The 22,460-nt window shown below is 43.9% G+C and overlaps 1 protein-coding gene across 2 annotated transcripts in view; it reads left to right on the forward strand.

Annotated features, from left to right (window-relative positions):
• The window catches only part of spata20 (spermatogenesis associated 20), a 452,991-nt gene extending 432,503 nt beyond the window's left edge, over positions 1-20,488 (forward strand). For both annotated transcript variants that reach the window (XM_068057905.1, XM_068057906.1), the window contains one exon: positions 19,379-20,488. In XM_068057905.1, coding sequence (XP_067914006.1) covers positions 19,379-19,549 — 171 coding nt within the window. In that variant the 3' untranslated portion in view covers positions 19,550-20,488. The remainder of the gene's footprint in view (positions 1-19,378) is intronic.
• The last annotated feature ends 1,972 nt before the right edge of the window (positions 20,489-22,460 follow it).

Below are 22,460 nucleotides of genomic sequence, written 5' to 3' on the forward strand. Positions count from 1 at the left end.
AGTATGTGGCTCAGTGTCATATTTTGTTTTATAATGCTCCTGTGAAGTGCGTTGGGGCGTTTTATTATGTTAAAGGTGCTATAGAATTAAAAGTTGTTGTTGAACTTCATAATTTTATGAATTAATTTTTAAAAACTTCGATTAAATGTGGATTGATGAAATTATTGGGGTAGTGAGCTTGAGTCTGTTTTTGAGCCTGCCTCCTTGAGGGAACTGAATGTGTAGACTTAGTTGTACTGACAAATTTATCAAGCATGAGAATTAATGACTGAATCATTGATGTTAATGCAGCTCCACATACCCTTGGGCTCCCTCTCCCCAGTCAATTCCCCAGTGAGGGCATCGAGGTTCACTGCTAAAAGTATTTTTTTTTTAAATGGGCAGTAAAGCAAACCGTGCTACCAAGCTAAAATGAAAGCAAAGCACTGCGGATGCTGGAAATCTGAAACACAAACAAGAAATGCTGGAAATACTCAGGTCTGGCAGTATCTGTGGAGAGAGAAGCAGAGTTAACATTTCAGGTCAATGACCCTTCATCAGAACTGGCAGATATTAGAAATGTAAAAGGTTTTAAGCAAGTAAAGCAGGGGTGGACAAGAGATAGCAAAAGAGGTGTTGATAAGACAAGGTCACAGAGAATAACTGACCAGAAGGTCATGGAGCAAAGGCAAACGGTATGTTAAAGGTGCTGAAAGACAAAGCATTAGTACAGAGAGGGTGTTAAGGGACAGAACACTGAGCAGCCTGGCCCCAAGCACAAACATGAAAAAAACAGTGGGTAAGCACAGTAGAAACAAACTAAAATAAAATAAACACAAAAAGGAAAAAAATAACTAAAAATAAAAAAGGGAGCCTATCATGCTCTGAAATTATTGAGCTCAATGTTCAGTCCGGCAGGCTATAGCATGCTTAATCAGTAAATGAGGTGCTGTTCCTCGAGTTTGCGTTGATGTTCACAGGAACACTGCAGCAATCCCAGGACAGAGATGTGAGCATGAGAACAGGGAGGTGTGTTGAAATGGCCAGCAACCAGAAGCTCGGGGTCATGCTTTTGGACTGAGTGGATGTGTTCCACAAAGCAGTCAGCCAGTCTGCATTTGGTCTCCCCAATGTAGAGGAAACCACATTTTCAGCAGCGAATACAGTATACTAAATTGAAAGTAGTACAAGTAAATCGCTGCTTCACCTGAAAGGAGTGTTTGGGGCCTCGGATAGTGAGGAGAGAGCGGGTAAATGGGCAAGTATTACACCTCCTGCGATTGCAGGAGAAGGTGCCGTGGGAAGAGGTCAAGGTGGTGGGGTAATGGAGGAGTGGACCAGGGTGTCGCGGAGGGAACAATCCCTTCAGAATGCTTACAGGAAGGGAGGGGGAGATGCGTTTGGTAGTGGCATCACCCTGGAGGTGGTGGAGGATGATCCTTTGGATGTGGAGGCTGATGGGGTGAAAAGTGAGGACAAGGGGAACCCTGTCGTGGTTCTGGGTAGGAAGGGAAGGGGTGAGGGTAAATGGGCCGGTCAAGGTTGAGGGCCTGTCAGTCACAGTGGGGGGTGAATCCTCAGTTGAGGAAAAAGGAAGACATATCAGAAGCACTGTCGTAGAAGGTAGCATCATCTGAGCAGATGCGTTGGAGACGGAGAAACTGGGAGAATGGAATGGAGTCCTTACAAGAGGCAAGGTGTGAAGAAGTGTAGTTGAGGTAGCTGTGGGAGTCGGTGGGCTTATAATGAATATTAGTAGACAACCTATCCCCAGAGATGGAGATGCAGAAGTCGAGGAAGGGAAGGATCATAAGATCATAAGAACTAGGAGCAGGAGTAGGCCGTCCGGCCCCTCGAGCCTGCTCCGCCATTCAATAAGATCATGGCTGATCTTTTCGTGGACTCAGATCCACTTACCCGTGCTCCCACCGTATCCCTTAATTCCTTTATTGTTCAAAAAGATATCTACCTTAGCTTTAAAGACGTTTACTGAAGAAGCGTCAACTACTTCACTGGGCAAGGAATTCCATAGATTAACAATCCTTTGGGTGAAGAAGTTCCTTCTTAATTCCGTCCTAAATCTGCTCCCTCTAATCTTGAGGCTATGCCCTCTTGTCCTAGCTTCACCTGCCAGTGGAAACATCCTCTCTACTTGTATCTTATCTATTCCCTTCATGATTTTATATGTTTCTATAAGATCCCCCCTTCTGAACTCCAAAGAATATAATCCCAATCTACTCAGTCTCTCCTCATAAGCCAACCCCCTCAACTCCGGAATCAACCTAGTGAACCTCCTCTGCACCCTCTCCAGTGCCAGTCTATCCTTTCTCAAGTAAGGAGACCAAAACTGCACACAGTACTCCAGGTGCGGCCTCACCAGTACCTTATACAGCTGCAACATAACATCTCTGCTTTTAAACTCAATCCCTTTAGCAATGAAGGACAAAATTCCATTTGCCTTCCTAATTACTTGCTGTACCTGCAGACCAACCTTCTGCGATTCATGCACAAGGACACCTAGGTCCCTCTGCATAGCAGCATGCTGCAACTTTTTACCATTCAAGTAATAATCCTTTTTACTGTTACTCCTACTGAAATGAATGACTTCACATTTATTAACATTGTATTCCATCTGCCAGACCTTTGCCCACTCACTCAATGTATCTATGTTCCTCTGCAAAGTTTCACAGTCATCTGCACACTTTGCTCTGCCACTCATCTTAGTGTCATCTGCAAACTTTGACACCCTACACGTGGTCCCCAACTCCAAATCATCTATATAAATTGGAAATAATTGCGGTCCCAACACCGATCCCTGAGGCACACCACTAGTGACTGATTGCCAACCAGAATAGCACTCATTTATCCCCACTCTCTGCTTCCTGGTAGTCAACCAATCCTCTGTCCATGCTAATACTTTACCCCTGACGCCATGCATCCTTATCTTATGCAGCAGCCTCTTGTGCGGCACCTTGTCGAAGGCCTTTTGGAAATCTAGGTACGCCACATCCACTGGGTCCCCATTGTCCACCTTGCTCGTAATGTCATCATAGAATTCCAAAAGATTTGTCAAGCATGACCTGCCCTTCATGAACCCATGCTGCGTCTGCCCAACGGGACAATTTCTATCGAGATGCCCTGCTATTTCTTCCTTGATAATAGACTCAAGCATCTTCCCCACTACAGAGGTTAAGCTAACCGGTCTATAATTCCCCATCTTTTGTCTACCTCCCTTTTTAAACAGTGGCGTCACATCTGCTGTTTTCCAATCAACTGGGACTACCCCAGAGTCCAGTGAATTTTGGAAAATTACCGTCAGTGCACCTGCTATTTCTCCCGCCATCTCTTTTAGTACCCTGGGATGCATTCCATCAGGGCCAGGAGACTTATCAATCCTTAGCTCCATTAGCTTGCCCAACACTACCTCTTCCGTAATAATGATTGTTCCCAGGTCCTCACCTACGTTCGTCTCTTTGTTAATTACTGGCATGTTATTAATGTCCTCCACTGTGAAGACCAATACAAAATACCTGTTCGATGCCTCGGCCATTTCATCATATCCCATAACTAAATTCCCCTTCTCATCCTCTAAAGGACCAACGTTTACTTTAGCCACTCTTTTTCGTTTTATATATTTATAGAAATTTTTGCTATCTGTCTTTATATTCTGTGCTAGTTTTTTCTCATGTTCCATCTTACTTTTCTTTATAGCTCCTTTTGTAGCTTTCTGTTGACCTTTAAAGTTTTCCCAATCTTCTAGTTTCATGCTGCTTTTGGCCACTTTGTATGCGTTCTTTTTCAATTTGATAGCCTCCCTTATTTCCTTAGACACCCATGGCAGATTACCTCTTTTCTTCCAGTTCTTCCTTTTCACTGGAATATACTTTTGCTGAGCACTTTGAAAAATTGCTTTGAAAGTCCTCCACTGCTCGTCAACTGTCCCACCGTAAAATCTTTGTTTCCAGTCCACTTTAGCCAAGTCCTCCCTCATTCTATTGTTGTCCCCCTTGTTCAAGCACAGGACCCTGGTATTGGATTTTATCTTCACACTCTCCATCTGTATTCTAAATTCAACCATACTGTGATCACTCCTTCCAAGAGGATCCCTAACCATGAGGTCATTAATTATTCCTGTCTCATTACACAGGACTAGATCTAGGATAGCTTGCTCCCTCGTCGGTTCCATTACATACTGTTCAAGAAAACTATCACGGATACACTTAACGAATTCCTCCTCAAGGCTACCCTGACTGAGCTGGTTCGACCAATCTACATGTAGATTAAAATCCCCCATGATAATTGCCGTACCATTTTTACAGGCATTAGTTATTTCTTTGTTTATTGCCCGCCCCAATGTGATGTTATTATTTGGTGGCCTATAGACTACGCCTATCAATTACTTTTTCTTCTTCGAGTTTCTAATTTCCACCCAAATGGATTCAACCTCATTCTCCATAGAACCTATATCATCTCTCAGCACCGCCCTGATGTAGTCCTTGAGTATCAGAGCTACAGCACCTCCCTTACCTTCCTGTCTGTCCTTCCGAATAGTCTGGTACCCCTGGATATTTAACTCCCAGTCGTGACCAACCTGTAACCATGTCTCCGTAATGGCTACCAAATCATATTTATTCGCAGAGTTAACGTTTCGATCCGAAACGTTAACTCTGCTTCTCTTTCCACAGATGCTGCCAGACCTGCTTAGTGGTTCTAGCATTTCTTGTTTTTACTTCAGATTTCCAGCATCCGCAGTATTTTGCTTTTATCATATTTATTCACGATGATTTGTGCCGTTAACTCATCAACCTTGTTACGAATGCTACGAGCATTCAGGTAAAGTGTCTTTATGTTAGCTTTCTTACCCTCATGATTCCCAACATCTCCAATAATAACTCCTGAGTTATCCTTCCTTTCTGCTTCTTTCATAGTCTGCCTTGAACATAAACCCTCCTGCACACATGTTAGCTTGCTGCTTACCTTTTTATTTATCATCATACTCCCTGTCGTTTTCCCTTTCCCTTCCCCCCGACTCACTAGTTTAAAGTCCTAGAGACCACCCTATTTATCCGTTTCGCTAGAACACTGGTTCTAGATCGGTTCAGGTGGAGACCGTCCCATCGGTACAGATCCCCCCGGTTCCAAAACTGATGCCAATGCCCCATGAAATGGAACCCCTCTTTCCCACACCACTCCCTTAGCCACGTGTTTACTTCCCTAATATTCTTATCCCTAAGCCAATTTGCACGTGGCTCGGGCAGTAATCCGGAGATTATGACCCTCGAGGACCTGTTCCTTAATTTCGTTCCTAGTGCTTTATAATCCCCAAACAGGTCCTCCATCCTAGCCTTGCCTATGTTGTTAGTCCCAACGTGGACCACAACAACTGGGTCCTCCCCCTCTCGCTCCAATATCCTTTCAAGCCGGTCAGAGATGTCCTGCACCCTGGCACCGGGCAGGCAACACACCATGCGGGACTCCCGATCCGGCTTGCAAAGGATACTATCTATCCCCCTAATTATAGAATCCCCTATAACTACCACTTGTCTTTTTGCTCCCCCCTCTTGAATGGCCTTGTGCACCATGGTGCCATGGTCAGTTGACTCATCCTCCCCGCAGCCCTTTTCCTCATCTACACAGGGAGCAAGTATCTCGTACCTGTTGGATAAGGTCAAAGGCTGAGGCTCCTCCACTCCTGAACTCAGGATCCCCCTACCTGCCTCACTTGCAATCACACCCTGTTGTCCCTGATCACTAACTGAATTTGAATTACTTAATCTACCAGGTGTGACTGCCTCCTGAAACAAAACGTCCAGGTAACTCTCCCCCTCCCGGATGTGCCGCAGTGTTTGAAGCTCAGATTCCAGATCATCAACTCTGAGCCGGAGCTCTTCCAGCAACCAACACTTGCTGCACATGTGGTACCTGCCGTTCACAATGGGGACAGCCAGCTCCCACATCATACAGCTACAGCGCGTCACCTGCCCAGCCATCTCTACTTAGTTAATTACTTTATTACTTTATATAAATTTATGAATTAAATACTTTCTGATACTTCTCTGCTATGGTCTTTTTCAAATAACCAATTAATAGATAAATCAAAAAAAGTAAGTAAAAAAAGAAAGTAAATTTTTAACCAATCACACGATACAGAAGAAATAAAAAAGCTTACCTTATCAACACACCAGAGTCCTTTTTTTCGGTTAGAGGAGGAGGGCGGGTGGGAGACACTACATGTGTAGTGTCTCGGGTTCAGCCACTGCCCAAATATATAAGTTTTTACTTACCCAGCAATCCCCTGTTCCACTGAAACAAACGGTAATCTACTTTAGGCTGAAACTGACTTCCCAGCTGTTCACTCGCTCGCACTGCCTCTGCTTCCGAAAAAGCTGCTGCACAAAAGGGCAGATCGGAGATGGACCATGTGAAAGTGAGAGAAGGGTGGAAATTATCAGCAAAGTTGATAAAGTTTTCTAGTTCCGGGCAGGAGCAGGAAATGGCACCGATACAATCATCAATGTACCAGAAAAAGAGTTGGGGGAGGGTGCCTGAGTAGGACTGGAACAAGGAATGCTCGACATATCCCACAAAAAGACAGACATAGCTAGGACTCATGCGGTTACCCATAACAACACCTTTTACTTGAAGGATGTGAGTGGAGTTGAAGGCGAAGTTGTTCAATGTGAGAACAAGTTCAGCCAGGCGGAGGAGGGTGGTGGTAGATGGGGACTGGTTGAGCCTCTGTTCAAGGAAGAAGCGGAGAGCCCTCAAACCATCCTGGTGAGGGATGGAGGTGTAGAGAGATTGGACGTCCATAGTGAAGAGGAGGAGGTTGGGGCCAGGAAACTGGAAATTGTCAAAATGATGTAGGGCATCAGAAGAGTCATGGATGTAGGTGGGAAGAGACTGGATGAGGGGAGAAAAGATCGAGTCAAAATAGGAAGAAATAAGTTCAGGAACAGGCTGAAACAATGGGTCTGCCGGGACAGTCCTGTTTGTGGATTTTGGGAAGGAGGTAGAAGTGGGCAGTCCGGGGTTGCGGGACTATGAGGTTGGAAGTTGTAGAGGGAAGATCTCCAGAGGAGATGAAGTCAGTGACAGTCCCATGGACAGTAGCTTGATGTTCAGTGGTGGGGTCATGTTCCAGGGGGAAGTAGGAAGAAGTGTCTGAGAGTTGGCGCTGAGTCTCTGCCAGGTAGAGGTTAGTATGCCAGGCAAGAACAACACCACCCTTGTCTGCAGGCTTGATGACAATGTTGGGGTTAGACCTGAGAGAACGGAGTGTGGCAAGTTCAGAGTGGGACAGGCTAGAGTGAGTGAGGGGGGCAGAGAAATTGTCTCATCAACAATTTTCGATGAAAAGATCAAGAGCAAGTAAGAGGCCAGAGGGAGGGATCCAGGTGGAGGAAGAATGCTGGAGGCGGGTGAATGGGTCTGCTGGTCGGGGGGAGGACTCCTGGTCAAAGAAGTGAGCCCAGAGGCAGAAGCAACGGAAGAAGAGCTACCAAGCTGTTTTACTCATCCAAGCGCTGTCAGGGTTGCTGGGATTACCAGTTTGTGGACAGCAGTAGCTCTGGTCTTTCATGCATCAGAGATTGACCTGATCTGGTGTTTTGACTGACAGGAAAAGTGTCCTTTTTGAAGGCTGATTTTCAGCCATTCCCAAGTCCAATTTATCACAGAAAAGGAAGGACTTGCATTTTTGTAGCTCCTTTCATGACCTCAGGATGTCCCTAAATGCTTGACAACCAATGAAGTACTTTTGAATATAGTCACTGTTGTCATGCAGAAAATGCAGCAGCCAATTTGTGCACAGCAAGCTCCCACAAACAGCACTGTGATAATGACCAGATAATCTGTATTAGTGATGCTGATTGAGGGATGAATGTCATTTGCTCGCAAGTCAAAGATGGAAAATGCAGACAAAATAAAGGTAACAGACCAGGACCAGTAAAATAATTAAAATGAGGTGATTCAGGGAACATGGGGTTGGGAAAGAAGGAGGACAATGGAAGATCAAAATGAAGCAGAAACAATAGGGAAGAGGAAACGATGAAAGAGGGAAGAAAGGAATGACAGATCGCCAAGGCACAGTGGTCATATTTGTCATTTTTATATAACATACCAATTTTAATTATTTTTAGTGTCTTTTCAAATACTGTTTTATGGTTCTGGCTGGTTTTCTGGGAAAGCCTTTAAGTTGGGAGGTCATGTGAAGAGAATTGTTTATTTCTACTTAACTAATGTTTATTCTAACTAGAATTCTGCAACAAATACAACTCTGTGTCCCGATTGTTTATCCCAGTGCTGGAGAATGGCACTTCCCAGAATTGTAAAAGCAAAAACAGACATCACCTTTCCCTTGTCCTTTTCACAACCTAAAGCTGGAGCTGTTCAGTACTAGGGAGGTGCAGTTGGCTGATTCTCAGCCGATGGGATTGTTCCACTTGGAACATGTAGAAAGCTGTCTCAAAGCGTGTTACCATAAGACGGATAAGGATATGTTCAGTTCAGTTCAGTTCAGTTCAGTGATACAGCACTGAAACAGGCCCTTCGGCCCACCGAGTCTGTGCCGACCATCAACCACCCATTTATACTAATCCTTACAAATTCCATAGTCCTACCACATCCCCACCTGTCCCTATATTTCCCTACCACCTACCTACACTAGTGGCAATTTATAATGGCCAATTAACCTATCAACCAGCAAGTCTTTGGCATGTGGGAGGAAACCGGAGCACCCGGAGGAAACCCACGCAGACACAGGGAGAACTTGCAAACTCCACACAGGCAGTACTCAGAATTGAACCCGGGTCACTGGAGCTGTGAGGCTGCGGTGCTAACCACTGCGCCACTGTGCCACCCATATGATAGATGCCGAGTATGGGACGAGGAATGGAAAGGCTAGGGGACCCGAAAGTATGGCCAAACAGGAGGGTTTGGAAAGCGGGAAGAGAGGCACCAAACCAGAGGGAACTGGATAGAGGGTTCTTGACTCTGCATCAATGCAGAATGATATTGGTATCTTTAAGATTAGTTCTGTTGCTGGGAAGACAGGATTTAATCCCTGGTCCTAAAAACTCTGAAAAGGTGGGCGAGGGTCTTCTTGAACCACTGCCGTCCGTGTCTCACAATGATATTAGGTAAGATATTTCAGGATATTGAGCCAGTGTTAATGAGGGGACAGTGATATATACTACCCAGGATGGTTTGTGGACTTGGAAGTGATGGTGTTCCCATGGCGTTGCTGCTTCTGACTCTTTTGGCTCAACTGTAATTGAACTGAAATTGAGTTGAATTTTGACAGACTCTGTGCTCGCACTTATCTCAAGGATGGGTCCTCACATCACTTGGGTGTGTCACCGAAGGTGGGAAAAATGCTCCACAGCCCCAGTGTAAAAATGCCTAAATCTCCATCTAACGTCCCCATCAATTCTGAATCAAGTTTAATGTGTTTAGGTGCAGAGTAAAATTTCCTCTACACTGCCCATCAGAAACATCCAGGTCATTTTGAGTTTATAGCATAGAAACAGAACATTCAGCTCACCTGGTGCATGCCAGTGTTTATGCTCCACACAAGCCTCCTTGCACCCTACTTCATCTAACCCTACCAGAATATCCTTTTATTCCTTTCTCCCTCATGTGCTTATATAACCTCCCCTTAAATGTATCAATGCTATTTATTTCTACCACTCCATTTGGTAACAAGTTCCACATTCTATCCACTCTCTGGGTACAGTGGTTTCTCTGAATTCCCTATTGAATTTATTAGTGCCTATCTTATATTCATGACCTTGAGTTTTGGACCCGCCCACAAGTGGAATCGTTTTCTCTATGTCTACCCTATCAAACCTTTTCATTATCTTAAAATGTTTTTCAGGCCATCCCTCAGCTTTCTCTTTTCTAGAGAAAAGAGCCTCAGAAAGTTCAGCCTTTCCTGATAAGTGTATCCTCTGTATCGGGCATCATCCTTGTGAATCTTTTTTGTACCTTCTCAAGTGCCTGTATATCCTTTTTATAATATGGAGACCGGAACTGTGCACAGTATTCCAAATGTGGTCTAAGCAAGGTTCGATACAAAAGTTTAACATAACTTTGCTGTTTTTCAATTCTGTCCCTCTAGAAATGAACCCCAGTGCTTGGTTTGCTTTTTTAATGGCCTTATTAACCTGGGTCGCTACTTTTAATGATTTGTGAATGTGTACCCCTAGATTTCTTTGCTTCTCTGCCCAGTTAGACTCTTATTACTAATATCCTTTAGGGAAGGAAACCTGAGTCCTTACCCAGTCTGACCTATATGTGACTCCAGTCCCAAACCAATGTGGTCGACTCTTAACTGCCCTCTGAAGTGGCCTAGCAAGCCACTTTATTGTATCAAACAGCTGCACCTACAGTAGTTGAAGAAGAAAGCCCACCATCACTGTTTCAGGGCAGTTTTGGATGAACAATAAATGCCCACATCCTGAGAATGAATAAAAAAGATTGGAACAACAATTGCAATGCTGCGATTGGCTGTGATTATTGAATAGGCCATCATTACTCATTGTCTGGGCTCACACATGGAGAAGTAACGAGGCTTGCCATGCTTGTGGAGTTGTACACCAGCAAGAGATAATGCTTTCAGCAGAAAGAAACAAGCAGAGAATGTGACGAAAGAAGCAAAACCAAGAAACCTACACTATGGGTTAGACACAGAGTAAAGCACCCTCCACACTATCCCATCAAGTATGTGCAGAATAAAGCTCCCTTCATTACTCTAATAATGTGTATTATTCCCAACTGCAGAATAGCATCCATTCTGGAGAAATGTGATATTCTCTATTTCCCTACACTAGCCATTGATAGCCTTTCTCAGATTGTCAATTTAATGCCATTTATCAAGCTGCGCTAGATTCAAACTCAGACTCCAGAGCTGAAAGACAAGTGTCTATCATACTGCACCACCTTGTCCCCTTGAATTTCCATTTCTTGCTCCTTTACTTGGTTTTTCTTTAATGCCTTCTCAACTTGTCTTTCCACTTTCACTCCTTTCCTTTTTTTGCACTGTGTTTTCCTTTCGATCTCATTTCTTTCTGCGACGTCTTTCCTTTCCTTTCTGGGACAATTCTTTTCTCTCTAGAATTCCCTGTTGATGTGACACAGTTTAATTTGGACCTAAAAGTGGTATCTATGGCAATAAGTCCTTTTCCTTTCCCAGAGAACCGTTTTATGTCATATTCTTGTCACCCATTAATAAAAGTAGCATTTTCTCAATGTTTGAGTCAAGCAGTCATTGTTGGGAGCCTTTATCTCTCAAAATACTAACCCTCTGAACCCAATTGACTTCCTTCTGTGAAGTCTCCTGAGGCAATTACTGTGCATTTAATAGCAAGGCTACACAAACAACTGCAACGTCATACATCCATTTCCCATGGCCTTTGATCTCTGACTCACTGAGGAATTCCCTTTCTTCTGCTGACAGGACATATCTCATTATTTATCATCAACTTTCATTGGAGATGTTCCTCCCAACCCACAATCTATGTGGACCTTAGTTTTAACTCTTACAAGACAATCTGAGTCAAAATCATCATTTAAGTAAAGGTCAACATCCCAAAGATAAATTGACATTTTCTTGGGTTATCAAACTGTGCTATTTGAGGATTCCAGATTCCATATTAAGTCAGACTCAGCAGAAACAGGATGCACTTGATGCTACTCTGAAGCACTTTTGTCCAGTATTAGTTTGGTTTCAGCTCCATTAATTCTAACACGGTACATAAGGAGTTAAAAAACCAACTGACCTCAGAAATTATATCCCAGCCTAACTTGATTCAAATGTTAAGGGTCACTAGTTGTCACAAAAAAGATGACTTAGGGAGGAGCCAAGCTGCACAATACAAACAAAAACATGCCATGTCTCTATAACCCTTGGGGTGCTGATTCCTTCTTCCTGCTTCTGCTTTAGCCTTCTCTAAGATATTCAAACTCAGCAGATAGCATCAAGCAAACAACTAATTACTCAGTTATGTGATGAAGCTCAGGAGACCAGGAACCGTACAACACGTGGAGACAGGGGACCTTACAACACATAGAGACAGGGATCCCTATAACACGTGGAGACCCAGGATCCTATAATACGTAGAGTCTTGGGACCCTATAACATGTGGAGATTGGGGTCTCTATAACCCTTGGGGTGCTGATTCCTGCTTCTGCTGTAGCCTTCGTTAGATATTCAAACTCAGCAGGATAGTGCCAAGCAATCAACTAATTTTGTTTTAACCAGAAAGTGTAGTAAACAACAACTTGTATTTATATAGCACCTTTAATGCTGTAAAATGTCCCAAGGCTTTTTTTTTATGCATTCACGGGATGTAGGCGTCGCTGGCCAGGCCAGCATTTATTGCCCTCACAGGAGCGTCATCAGAACAAAATTTAATAGCGAATCACATAAAAAGGTATTAGGACAAGTGGTAAAAAGCTTGGTCAAAGAGGCAAGTATTAAGACTGACTGAAAGGAGGAGAGAGAGGTAGAGAGGTTTAGGAAGGAAATTCTACAGCTTAGGGACTTGGCAGCTGAAGGCACAGATGCCAAGGATGGAGTGATGAAAATCAGGGATGCGCAGAAGGCTAGAATTGGAGGAGTGATCTTGGAGGTTACAGAAATAGATAGGAGCAAGGCCATGGAGGGATATGAACACAAGAATGAGAATTTTATAATTGAGAGCCAATGTAGGTCAGCAAGCATAGGGGCACAGTAAAGAAAATGTATTGATGAGAGTTTAAATACATAAATGAACGTGGTTGAAATGTTTTAGAGGCAGAGGAAGGAGTGTATGAGCTGTTGTGTAAGAGTTGCTGTAAGACAGTGTGAATGTAAAGAGAGTCACGATAGTCAATCACTTAAACATCATGTAATCCATCAGCAGCTTCATGAAGTTAAGAAAAAGTGAAGGCATTAGGGAAAGATCACAGGGGTGATGCATTAACTGAAACATTTCCCGAATGATTAAAAGTCAGATGGGATCCAACAGTGACATTTTCACAGATCAGAAGGGGATCAGGCTGACTGAAGCTGTGTGCTGAGTCATCGTGACAGGCTTGTATATTCTTCAGCACTCCTGTAATAAACAAGTGTCTCCATTAACCTGTGCGAATGCAAGTCAACGGCAGTATGAGACAAACAGACAGTGAAAAGGTTTGACCAGACCCAAGTGTATACACTTCATTCTCCACACACTATAGGAAGGATATTGGCATTTTAGAGAGGGGATAATAATGCAGATTCACTAAGATTCTGCCTTGCACAGCTAAAATGCAATAACCATTATCCATTCACATTAATGTCAATTTCTAAGTTATCGGTTATGCATCTTAAGTGCTCCATTTATTTTAGGCACAAACAAGTGTCTTTACTCTCTATTTCGCACCTGGTTATGGTGCACTGAATGCAAGAACAAACATATGTAAATAACATAAATAAGAACAAAAAATGCTAGAAATATTCAGGTCAAGCAACATCTGTGGAGAGAGAAACAGAGTTGACGTTTTAGGTTGATGACCTTCCATCAGAACTTTATTTCAGATTTCCAGCATCCGCAGTATTTCTTTTTTATTCTTTCATGGGATGTGAGCGTCACTGGCAAGGCCAGCATTTATTGCTCATCCCTAATTGCCCATGAGAAGATGGTGGTGGTGAGCTGCCTTCTTGAACTGCTGCAGTCCATGTGTTATTGGTACACCCACAGTGCTGTTAGGAAGGGAGTTCCAGGATTTTGACCCAGCAACAGTGAAGGAATAGCGATATAGTTCCAAGTCAGGATGATGTGTGGCTTCGAGAGGAACTTGCAGGTTGTAGTGTTCCCATGCATCTGCTGCCCTTGTTCTTCTAGTTGGTAGAGGTCATGGGTTTGGAAGGTGTCGTTGAAGGAGGCTTGGTAAGTTGCTGCAGTGCATCTTATAAATGGTATACCCTGCAGCCACTGTATGCCAGTGGTGGAGGGAGTGAATGTTTAAGGTGGTGGATGGGGCTCTGATCAAGCGGCTGCCTTGTCCTGGTTGGTGTCGAGGTTTTTGAGTGTTGTTGGAGCTGCACCGATCCAGGCAAGTGAAGTGTATTCCATCACACTCCTGACTTGTGCCTTATAGATGGTGGATAGGATTTTTCTAAATAGCATTTCGTTAAGGTTCACTGAATGCAATAAAAGAACTTGATTGAGGCAGACTTCCCTTCCCTTCGGCTATGGTAACTTTGATGAGTGAGAAATATTATAGTTTGCAGCCAGTTGTGTTTAAGCAATGCTCAGTGCACTTAATTCACTTTACATTGAAACTATAAAACATGTTACTCGACGGCAAATTGTGGGGGTACTACAGCAGTAATCCAGCAGTCATGTTCTTTACACCAGAGACAAAAATACATTTCACACCTTTCTTTCCAGCTCATAAAGCTCAGAAGGTTATGGGTTCAAGTCCCACTCGGAGATTTAAGCATGTAATCCAATGCAGTGTTTTAGGAGTGCTGCATTGTCAGAGGTGCAATATTTTGGATGATTCATTCACCTGAAGTCCTGTTTGTCCTCTCAGGCAGATGTCAAAGATTTCACAGCACTATTCGAAGAACATCGGAGAGTTCTCCCCGGTGTCCTGGACAATATTTATCCTTTCGTTAATATCACACTCTTTCTCATTTCTGTTTGTGGGGCCTTGCTGCGTGCAAATTGGCTGCCATGTTATAATTATGTTATAATTAAATATAACCATGCCTATATTACAACAGTGACTATATTTATAAGCCATTGTGAGGAATGGCCACTTGGTACAGGGTACCAGAGCACTTGGAACCTGGACTGTGGAATTAGCTCAGCCTATGTTAGTACCTTCAGGCAGGGAAGGCATTAAAATTGCAAGGCAGATCTCCATGTGGCATTGTTCATAATGAGACACGGGTTACACTGTTGTAAGGTTCAATGGCTTCTTTCTGGGCTGTAAAACTTTGCCATTCTATTCTGAGTATTGGCCAGCCATTCAACTATCACAGCTAATCCAATCCATAGCAAACATCTATACACTTCCACTTTAGCACGGGCCACTATGCATCATGATGAAAGAACTTGCACTTATATAGCACCTTTCACAGACATCACAAAGCATTTCACAGTTACTTAAGTATTTTGAAATATAGTCACTGTTGTAATATAGGCAAACATGGCAGCCAGTTTGCACGCAGCAAGGCCCCCACAAATAGCAATGAGAAAGATCAGTGATATTAACTAAAGTGAGGTACTGAGTGCACAAAGCTATTGAAAGCAATTTGCACAGAAGTTTGTAGCAGAAGTAAAGTACCGCCCTGAGGTCTCTGCACTCCTCCAATTCTGGCCGCCAGTGCATCCTAGACTTTCAGTGCTCTGTTGTTGGCAGCCGTGCTTTCAGCTGTCTAGGCCCTAAACTCTGAAATTCCCTCCCAAACCTCTCCTCCTCTCTATCTCTCCTCCTCTCTATCTCTCTTCCTCTCTATCTCTCTCTCCTCCTCTCTATCTCTCTCTCCTCCTTTAAGTCACTGTTTAAAACCTACCACTTTGACCAAACTTTTAACCACCTTTACTAATAGCACCATGTATGACCATGTGACCATGTCACATTTTGTTTGATAATGCACCTGTGAAATGCCTTGGGATGTTTTACTATGTTAAAGGCACTATATATTTGCAGATTGTTGTTGTTGCTGTAAAATTCAACTTTTGGCATAAAGGAAAATCGAGTAGCATTGTCGAAACATCTAACATCTCAGGTCAATGTCCTTTCATCATGCTGTAGTTCTGATTGTTAGTCAGAAAGCCTTTTGTGGCCCATCTCCAATATCTTCATAATTAGTAAATTAAATTCAAACAAAAATTTAAAAAAATAAATTTTTTAATGCCCCGGTGATTTTTCTCCAGGATTGCTTCTCGCAGCATACTGGGGATAGATCCTCAATTCCTGGAGACTGTAGGACAATCTTGAAGGGTTAGCAACTCTATTCGTTCCCCTCACTTACAGTCGTTCAATATATATAAGTTTGTGCTTGTAATATGCTGTAGTTGCATGACTAAATAACCCCTTGTACATAACTACTTGCATCCCTTTTCCTGTTAGTTACCCCAGATAATGTTCAAAAGTTAATGCTTTACTTTGTTTTGATATTTAGCAACAAAACATTCACAACTACCTTTGAAGTATAGACCCATTCCAATAATGGCTCCATGGCTATCAGTCTTCGGGCCTTTTCTACCTTTGGATTAGGGAAGAGAGGGGAAAGAGGACTGAAGGATGGAGCAGAGACTAGTGCATTTTATGAGTTGTCTACTGCCTGGTCATTTAATTGATGCCATAGTAGCTGTCTATAGCCCTCTGAAAGTCCCAAGTACCTGAAAGCAGAGCAGACTAATGGGGGAAATATTTTTTAGAGCTTTCAAATACAGAACAGGCAACCATATGGGGAAATTTGATGATTTTGGATTTGAGAATTTGGTATAACTTTTCTCTCTGTATTATATTAGAAGTAGTATTTCCAGTCTTGAAATCAAGATAGTGACCACAGGGATTTTTAAAAACTATTTTGGGTGATTTCATTGGTCCCTGCCCCTCCTTGCTGGTTAATTTATTGGTAGCTACTTGCGGAGTGCTGGGGTAGAATTTGAACCCACCCCATTCGTCAGGAAAAGGGCTAGAGTACAGTTAAAATAGCTATGCAAAGACTTACCAGCCCATTCCCACTCAATTCCTGCCCGCTGTCATCTTAGGCAGGGCCTATTTAGCTGCCTGAGGCGCCTGCCTAACTCAGGCGGAAGCCTCGTTAATATATGCAGATCAGGGTCTACAATGGTAATTAGGACCCCAAAGACCTCCTGAGCAGGGCCCTCGAAAGTAATTCAGAAATTTTTCTTAGTGCACTCAACTGTCAGCCTAGATTTTATGCTTCAATCTCCAGAGTGGAGTTTTGGATTCACAACTTTATGAAGGGAGAGAGCTATCAGCCTGTTAGCAGATGGCTTAGCATTGCTCGTGTGCCAGCCTCTTAATATCAGATGTCAAAAATTCACCCCGCAGTGGGACATGCTGTGGCTGGCCCCAGTTATGTTCCATATTCCCTCAGTCACTGATATCAGGCACAGTGTTTTTAAGCTGGCTATTATCAGTGCCTGTCAGTGAGGGTGGGCAGTGGCACATGGCGGGCAGTAGGTCTGTTTTATTCTTAAGCACTTCTTACAGTCACGCACGAGGATGAAATCTCACTGCTGCTAGGGATTAGTCTGTGGGTTATTTCTAGTCTGCTGCTTCTGTACATTGTCCAGCCCCTGCCATCTGTCAGCCTCTCTGCTCCGCGCAATTGGCCTGAAGTGGTTAGCTGATAAAGAAAATATGGCACTTAAATGGATAGAAATTGAAAATCATCAATCCAAACAATTTCTCTGACTACTTGCCCTCCTGAAGTGTTGATGAGGGACAGCTGCTGTTTTGTTTGTACAAGTACTTTATGTGCCATATTATAGACCACTACCAAATTATACATCAGTACCATATTACTTCTACACCATATTACATTACACAAAAGACAAAATATTGCAGATGTTGGAAATCTGAAATAAGAACAGAAAATGCTGGAACACTTAGAAGGCCAGGCGAGAGAAATGAGGCCGGATTTGCAGGAGAGGGAGGCGACCGCACTTTGGTGGGCAGCAGGACCTGGGGCCACATTTAGCCAGTGGCAGCCAACTAAGTGGCTGCCTCCCCTATTAAGGACAGCGGCCCAGCCCAATCAGAGGGCCAGCAGCCTCAGCAGCACCGCCTCTAGCGGTGGCCACTGCTGGTGCTGCACCTGGAGGATGAGGGAACATTGATGGCTGGCGCCCTCAAAGTCCGGTGAGTGTAGTTTGGGGGCACCGGGGACAGTCAGGCAAGTGCCAGTGAGGTTGTGGGGGGTAAGTATTCAATGAGGGTAGGTGGTACTGTTGCCACAAGGGCAGCTATAGCTGTCGGGGGACCCCTTGGTGGGCCAAAGAGTGCTGAAAAAGGAGGCACTCCCAGCCCTGTCCCAGAGCCCACCAGGAGGCCACCAGGGTTTAGCTGGTGGTCTCCCCGCACAGCAGCAGGTTTCCCAGCTACTGGTAAAATGCCAGCAAAGGCAGGAAGGGATCCTTAATTGGCCACTTAAGTGGCACAGTGGGCTATGGGTGGGCCACCTTCCCGTCTCTGGTAAAATGGCACAGTGGCGGGAAGATGATGGACCAGCCATTCAACACCTTCCTGTGCCACTTTGCCAGCCTTCCCACCTCCCCGCTCATCGCCAGAGGACTGGTAAAATTCAGCCAGAGTTAACATTTCAGTAGATGACCTTTCATCAAAACTAGAAGATACTGTAGATGTAACAGGTTTTAGGCAAGTACAGAGCAGGGAAAGAGGAGAGGGGATGAAAGCAGAAAAGGGAAGGTCTGTGATAGGGTGGAAGGCAGGAGTGATTAAATGAACAGCAGATACATTAGCAGCAACTGCTGTCCGGAAAAGTAGGTGCAGTGGTTATGACCTAAAATTGTTGAACCCGGTGTCGAGTCTGGAAGGCTATAAAGTGTTGAATCGAAAGTTGAGATGCTGTTGCTCAAAGTTATGTTGAACTTCATTGGAACAGTGTAGGAGGCCTACCAGGAGATCTTCTGTCATGGTATGTCACGCTCGTCTATCTTGCGCCATTCTCACACTAAATAGAAAGACATGCAAGTAAGTTTCTGTTTCACATGGAGTGAGTGTTTGGATCCCTGGACAGTGAGAGGGAAGAAGGTAAAATGGCAGGTGAAGCTGCTGTGGGAAGGAGAGGGGATGTTGGAGGTGTTGGAATAGTGGACCAGGATGTCATGAAGGAACCAGTCCCTACTACACAAGAGTACCGTATTGTACACACAATATTACACACCTTGTTGGTATACATACAGATGACATGACCCCTTCCAGGAGGTGACCTGCTGCAGGTATGATGACCTAGTGGCTATGGTACTGGACTCGCAACCTGAAAGTCTGGAATTGAAATCCCCCTATGACAAGTTATGAAACTGAATTTGGTAAATCTGGTAATTTTGGACTGGCACCAGATAAGCGCCCATGAAAGTTGCTGGATTATCATAAAAGTTGTCATTCAGGGAGGGACCTCCATCCCTACCTGGCCTGGAGCACTTGTGACTCCAATCTCACACTATAGTCTTATAACCATCATGGAAACTAGTGATGGGCAGGATGTTGTCATTGTCACTGTCACCCACATCCCAAGAACAAAGCAAATAAAACCAAATATCACCATGTTAGCCTGGTGTTAATCCTTGGATTCTGTGTGTTGTCCCTTTAATGTACTGTGTCCATGACTAGTTCTAACAAAGATTTTCTTTTTCTCCATTAGATATTACTTTTGGCGGATGGGAACTCCAAGAGCTTCCTGTACCGGACGTTGCCCTTCCTGTCTACAGTAGAACTGAAGGATGGCAAAGCTACGGCCTACGTTTGCCAGAACTTCTCCTGCTCGCTGCCAGTTACCTCAGCCAGTGAGCTCCAGACTTTACTCATTAAATAACAAGTACAAAAGAAATGTGGTGCAACAATGGACAAACCATTTGCTATAAATCCCTGCAAATCTGTACAATTCTTTGCACTTGTTTTTTATTTAGTCTTCCAGAATAATATTTTGTTTTTGGTGAGGTGGACAAGTAAACCTTTCTTCAGGACGATAGTAAGAGATAGGTAATGTATATTGCCAAAACTCATTTTTGCTCAGTGATTATGATATCTAAATGGTTATGGTATTTGAGCATTTCAGGTCACAATTTTGCTTCATAGATCATTAGCAAGATATATGCAAATATAACCTAGTGTTATCCTACTGAGGTAGTGCTGTATTGCCGGAAAAGCCAATTAGGATGTTAAACTGAGGCCCCGTCTGCCCTCGCAGGTGGACGTAAAAGATCCCATCGTGCTATTTTGAAGAAGAGCAGAGGAGTTATCCCCAGTGTCCTAACCAATATTTCTATTCAATCAACAAGCTAATTCAGATTATCTGGTCATTATCGCTTTGCTGCTTTAGAAGTACCTCATTTGAGACATCCTGAGGTCATGAAAGGTGCCATATAAATGCAAGTCTTTCTTTAAAACCCGCTCCCTTTTCTCTCCGCACTGTGGCAGTGTGGATTGTGCCCGTGACACCTCGCTGCATGATTTTTCATCCGATTGCACTGTGTTCTGATTGCCGGTACCGTCATCACTGTCCTTAATGAGGACTGAAAATAATGATCTGAATTAACATGCAGAGAGTGGAGTGTTATTCCCACTCATGAATCGACTGTGAATTCTGCTGTGGATGTAATTTGGAAATCAGACGCGAGTGCCTCATTAGTGGAGAATGACCTGTTAGCTGCAGACACAATGTAATATTTCTTTCATGATTTCTAAAACTGTAACAAGCTCAGGGTGGTGACACAGAAATAGGCAATATTAAAAATGTCTCTGAAAGAAACAATTGCTTAAAGATGATATGCAAATAAACACAGTCTACTGTCGGACTTTCTGCAATAATACAAAAGCAAAATACTACAGATGCTGGAAATCTGAAATAAAAACATAAAATGCTGGAAACACACAGATCAGGCAGCATCTGTGGCGAGAGAAACAGAGTTAACGCCCAGCAGAGGCAGGAAGCCAATTAGGCCCATTATTCGGCCAATTGCAGGAGAGACGCTGCCGCCACCGGGATCTTACCGATGGTGGGCGGGTTCCCAGCTGAGGCTGGAGCCCAGAATTGAACTGGAGGCTGCCAGGGGACCATCAACACCTCCTCTGCATCATCCCAGCAGGAACCCACTGGGATGCGATGGCCACAGTCGCAGTCGCAGATCATCCTGTCCAAGGGTTTCCCCTCCACACCTGATGACCTGATGATAGCTGTGGTCATGAGGGATTTTTAACTTTTTACAACGCGGCAGAGAGCGCCTCCATTCTCAGGTGCCCTCACGGTCTCCTGCCTGTCTCAGCAGTACCCACCTCTCCCAGTGGGGCTGCCAGTCGGACATGGCAGTGGGCCCTCTGATTGGGCTTCCCGCTTCCATGGTCCACCCACCATCCTTAATTAGACAGGGCTCCCAGAACCGGCTTCTTAATTGTCAACCTCTGGGAAGATGGCAAGCGACATCCCACCATGGCCACTTCCGGATTTCCAACCCGGAATTGGGGCTGAGATCAAGATCGCAACCCAATTGGGAAAATCCAGCCCAATATTTCAGGTCTGTGACCTTTCATCGGAACCAGCAATATGTTCAGTGTCGATCTCAGGATGCGACAAGAACAGCGGTTCAAGAAATGCTGAATGTCCAGGAGATATCTGTAACTGTGAGTAGATCCGAAGGAGAATTTCTGTGCTAATCTCTGGACTCCGTGGCCTTTCCTTTCTGAAATTATCAGTAAAATACTTGATAATTTTAAGTTGATAATTTTTTGACTCCTTAAATGTTTGATGAAGTATTTCTGACTTAGTATAATGAGCTGATTAAGGCGTGTTAACAGATTAAGCAGATGCCTGAGATTTAATTTTGTACTCCTTCATTCAAGCACACATTTTAATTACTTCTTTTGCTCATTTTCCAATTCAATTTCCCTTTTTCTCCCCCAGTGAAGTCACTGAATCTTGTTGGAATATAGCTAACTGACCCCGGTACTGGGCTAGTAATCCAGAGAATGTGAATTCTTATCCCACCATGGCAGTCTGAGAATTTCAGTTCAAGAAATCTGGAATAAAAGCTGGTATCAGTAAAAGTGACCATGAAACTGTCAGATTGCTGTAAAAACCCAACTGGTTTGCTCATGTCCTTTAGGGAAGGAAAGCTAACATCCTTTCTCCCCCACTCACCCTCTTGCCTAGCCTACATGTGACCGATGTTCCATCTACTTTTCCTTCACTGTGCATGGCACATTTCGTGTACTGCACGATCCCTTTAAGATTGTCACGCATGCGCACATCTTAAAGGGACCACTGTTTCTTCACTGTCTATTTGTCCCCTGCGCGGCACATTCCTCACTACTTCACAGCCGCGCACTCACATGGCTTCTAGGTGAGTCTTGCATATGACACCAAGTTGTCTAGTTGACACTTAACTGCCCGCTGAAGTAGCCTAGGAAGCCACCCAGTTACATCAAACAACTATCAGCGGTTGAAGACCACCACTTTCTCAGCGTAACTAGGGATGGCCAAAAATGTCGGCTGTGCCAAAACAGCCGCATCCCGAGATGAATTCAAGAACAATTGAGATCAGGTTGCATAAATTTGGCTTGTATTCTCTTTTGAGTATAGAAGTTTGAGGAGTGATCTGATCAAGCTGTTTAAGGTGTTAAAAGAATTTGAAAGGATGGATGGAGAGAAACTATTTCTGCTGGTGTAGGAATCAAGGACAAAGGGACTAAATGTTAAAATTAAAGCTAGGCCATTTAGGAGCGAAGTT

This window comes from Heterodontus francisci, chromosome 26, assembly GCF_036365525.1.
Source record: "Heterodontus francisci isolate sHetFra1 chromosome 26, sHetFra1.hap1, whole genome shotgun sequence".
Taxonomy (NCBI): Eukaryota; Metazoa; Chordata; class Chondrichthyes; order Heterodontiformes; family Heterodontidae; genus Heterodontus; species Heterodontus francisci.